Genomic DNA, 3,489 nt, shown 5'->3' with positions numbered 1-3,489 from the left:
GGTGTTTGGGCCAGGTTGCACACAGCATGACAATTCCATTGGGGTACCTGCTACCTCCCGCCAACAAAGGTATTTGTACCTGAGAACTGTATCACCAAGGTTTAGGGCACACCTTGGGTAAACGAAATAAGGAACTTAACACAAGAAAACTAGTTCTACTCCCAAATCAAAAACTTAAAACTGTATTTTTGCATCTGAAACAGAAAAATTAAATGAATATTGAAATTGATTTAATTTTTACTTCATATATTTTATTCAATTGGAAATTTTTACACTCTTTTCTTTAAGAAGTGAGCGAACTAGAATAGGTTGATTGATCCAGGTAGCGACAGCCTCCAATCGAAAGGAACCACGCGTACGCTAGAAAGTTCATGTATGTAGTAAATTTTCTTGCATTAATATATTTTCATCATTTGGAATTTTTTTATATTAAAGCCCATGTTTTTATTACGCTCTACTTGTAAAGTCCAAGGAGAGTTTGGGCCTTTTCAAAGTTATTTCTCCTTTGACAACACTGTTACAGGGAAAAATATAACTGGGATTAATTACATGAAAGATGTTTATTAAGTGACACCGAAGCAAGAATCCAAATAACGTGTAATGAACTGTCATGGAATGTGTGGGATACTAACATTTAATATGATCCTAAGTCACCCTGCTTTTACCTTAGTATTTTGTCAATTCTATCTAGGATCTGGCTCAATTCATAAACTTGAATAATCTAGAACATGATTTTAGTACCATGAAACACAACTCATGCAAAAGAGTTTTTCCAAACAGGCAATGTCATTACTTTTTTGAAACAAAAAATAGGGATACAAATACAACCTGCCGATGGGACCAAGCATGATAATTCTTTGCATCCTGAGAAAATATTTTCTTGGTGAATTCTAGCTCATTTGTCACAGCATCAGCTCCCAGCTTCTCAGCAAGCCACCGTCTATGATGCCTGTAAATTTCTATAATTAAGAATTTCGACCAACGTGTGCATATATACAATTAGATACAAATAAAGAATAACTTATGGAGGAAAAACTTTCTTTTTTCTGTTAATGCTATAATGGAGTCAAGTATAATATGCAGACACATAGGTACTGAAAAGGGTAAAAGAAAGTCATAGGCTAAAAAAAACCCAGCAAATAGACATGGTCAACATGCAAGAGTACATGGGTTGCAAGAATTTGTACAAAAGTGAAAAACATGTGGGACAACTCAAAATTGAAAAAAACCATTAACACGGGAGGATGGTACTTTCCACAAATTAACTTTCAAAAATATATTTNATTTAAACTCAACGTTTAGCTTTGAGAAAGAAAACAACTATGAGCCTTGGTTGGCTGACAAAGCGAAACCATATTAAGAGCTAGAGCAGTAAGTCAAGGTCAAGCCAAGCATGATAGCTTAGACCCCGTTCAGCTCAGCATCCAAAGTTTCCAAAGAATGCTCATTTCATCCAAGCACAATGGAACAAGAGAAAAGAGAAAAACATCACTTCCTACGTATCTTTAAAACATATTGAGGGTGTTTGCATAATCTAATAATGTGGTAAACCCAGCTTATAAGCACTTTTTGGCTTATATGTAAGTGCTTATAAACCAATATCGACCAAAAATCATAAGTTGAACTCCCAATTTGCGACTTATTAGATTATATAAAGCACTTCTATTTACCAAGTTTTTATAATTTTATCCCTGATATTTTTTTATAATTCTTGAAATAGATTTTCGAAACAAAACCCTTTTCAAACAAACAAAGCCCAGCTGTGAATTTTAACACTCACCAAAAGAATCCATACATTTACTCATAATCACTGTTCAATAATGTTTCAAATGATGCCAAGGCAATGTACTGACTCAAGGGTATATACAGCTTTCAAGAAAACTGAGACCCACAGCAAGATAAGTGAGTTTAATAATCTTTAATAACCAAGATTTCCCTTGTCAATGAGCTTTCCTAGTTCCAATTTTTATCTACAAAATTTGGTTTTGGTCTTCCCATGCTGACAATTTGTGCGGGAAAACAGTTTCACTTCACTGAGAGAGTTTACACAGTGATATTTAATCCCATCAGCTTAAAGCAATTCCTCCATGTGATATCCATCAGTCACATGTCAACAAAGTATTTACATTACATCACCTTTACTTTAGCAGAGACCTGTGTGGAATTTTCAACTTACCATATTTGATAATTTTTGGTATTCTCCCCAGCAATGCAATCAACAAACTTCAATTCTTCATGTAAATCAACACCCAACGCCTCCAGCACAACACGCCTGAATTGCCATACCTAAACATGAAAAATTGACCATTAACTAACAACTCTGTAGTACAATATAGTCTACAAAACAACATCCTAGCCCTCCTCCGACCCCCATGCCCCAAGACAACAAAACAAGGTAAGGATTCATCCAAATCAAGCTTCACAGTTAAATACAGACAGATGAGATATAGGAGTTTAAATCAATGCCAGGTCCACTGTGAATTCCGCATAACCCACAGCTTCGAGCCTGAACCATTATGTGTATGTCACTGATGTGTACCATATATGTGTGCACTTACACATATATGGGAAAAACTAATATAGCAAACCCAAAGAACAACAGCTCCTAGCTCGAAGCCTATATGCACGTGTCTCACTAAGTGTGTCCATATATAGTTTGTGTGTGTGTGAAAGGAAAAGGTATAGATAGACTTAGATATACAGCTAAATCCTGGTTTAAACCCATATGAAATGTTATGCTTCTAGAGCTTCCTACAGCCTCAATGATGTACGGATTCCAATCCAATTACCTCACAAACTTTCATTTTAAGTTCACATTAGAACTCTACACATTTTTACACACGAAAATTCCAATTATATACCAAAATAATCCCACTAAACTTCCCACAATACTGCATTAAGGCAACCAAAATGATACAACTGGAAGAGGTAATTGCAGTTACAGACTTACAGTGTAATTTCCAGGGTTTAGCTGAATAGCTTCAGAAGTAAGCTGGAGGGCGCGTGTAGATCGCTCATCGGCTACGTAAATTGCCCGGAAGTAGTCCATGGTTTCAGAGAAGTCTTCCGTGTAGGCTATGGGAACCACCGGGCAGGGCCCGTCGTCTTGGGGAACGGGTATCACATCGGCCCAGTCGGGCCTTTCCTTGAAAGGAATTCGCGTTTTCGTCACCTCGCGACAGTCCATTTGCTACTCGGCTCCGGGATCCGATCGGAAAACTGCCGGCGGTAGTTCAATACTGGAATTGCCTTGGGGGTAGCAGGAATAGAATAAATATAATGTGTTTCAATCAAGGGATAGGGTTTGAAAATTACTTAATTTTGATCGAATTTATTGATGCGATACTAAATTTTTTATGACAATCTATTATTTCATTAGTATTTTAATTAATTGATGGAGCGATTAATTTTTCGATTAGAGTTTGGAGTATTTTGACATAGTACAATAGTCCTGGCAACAATTAGAGTTTAGAGTATTTTGACAAAATA

General features: G+C 36.4%; 1 protein-coding gene across 1 annotated transcript; it reads right to left on the bottom strand.

The window, feature by feature from the left end:
• Window positions 1-290: 290 nt before the first annotated feature.
• LOC125850025 (protein farnesyltransferase/geranylgeranyltransferase type-1 subunit alpha-like) lies at window positions 291-3,284 on the bottom strand. Its single transcript, XM_049529947.1, has 3 exons — window positions 2,951-3,284; window positions 2,177-2,286; window positions 291-949 (listed from the first exon to the last, which is right to left on the bottom strand). The coding sequence occupies exons 1-3, from the start codon at window positions 3,185-3,187 to the stop codon at window positions 790-792; spliced, it is 507 nt and encodes a 168-aa protein (XP_049385904.1). The 5' UTR covers window positions 3,188-3,284; the 3' UTR covers window positions 291-789.
• Window positions 3,285-3,489: the final 205 nt, after the last annotated feature.

The sequence above is a fragment of the Solanum stenotomum genome, unplaced genomic scaffold (genome assembly GCF_019186545.1).
Source record: "Solanum stenotomum isolate F172 unplaced genomic scaffold, ASM1918654v1 scaffold13062, whole genome shotgun sequence".
Taxonomy (NCBI): domain Eukaryota; kingdom Viridiplantae; phylum Streptophyta; class Magnoliopsida; order Solanales; family Solanaceae; genus Solanum; species Solanum stenotomum.
This window is presented reverse-complemented; position numbering and strand designations above follow the sequence as displayed.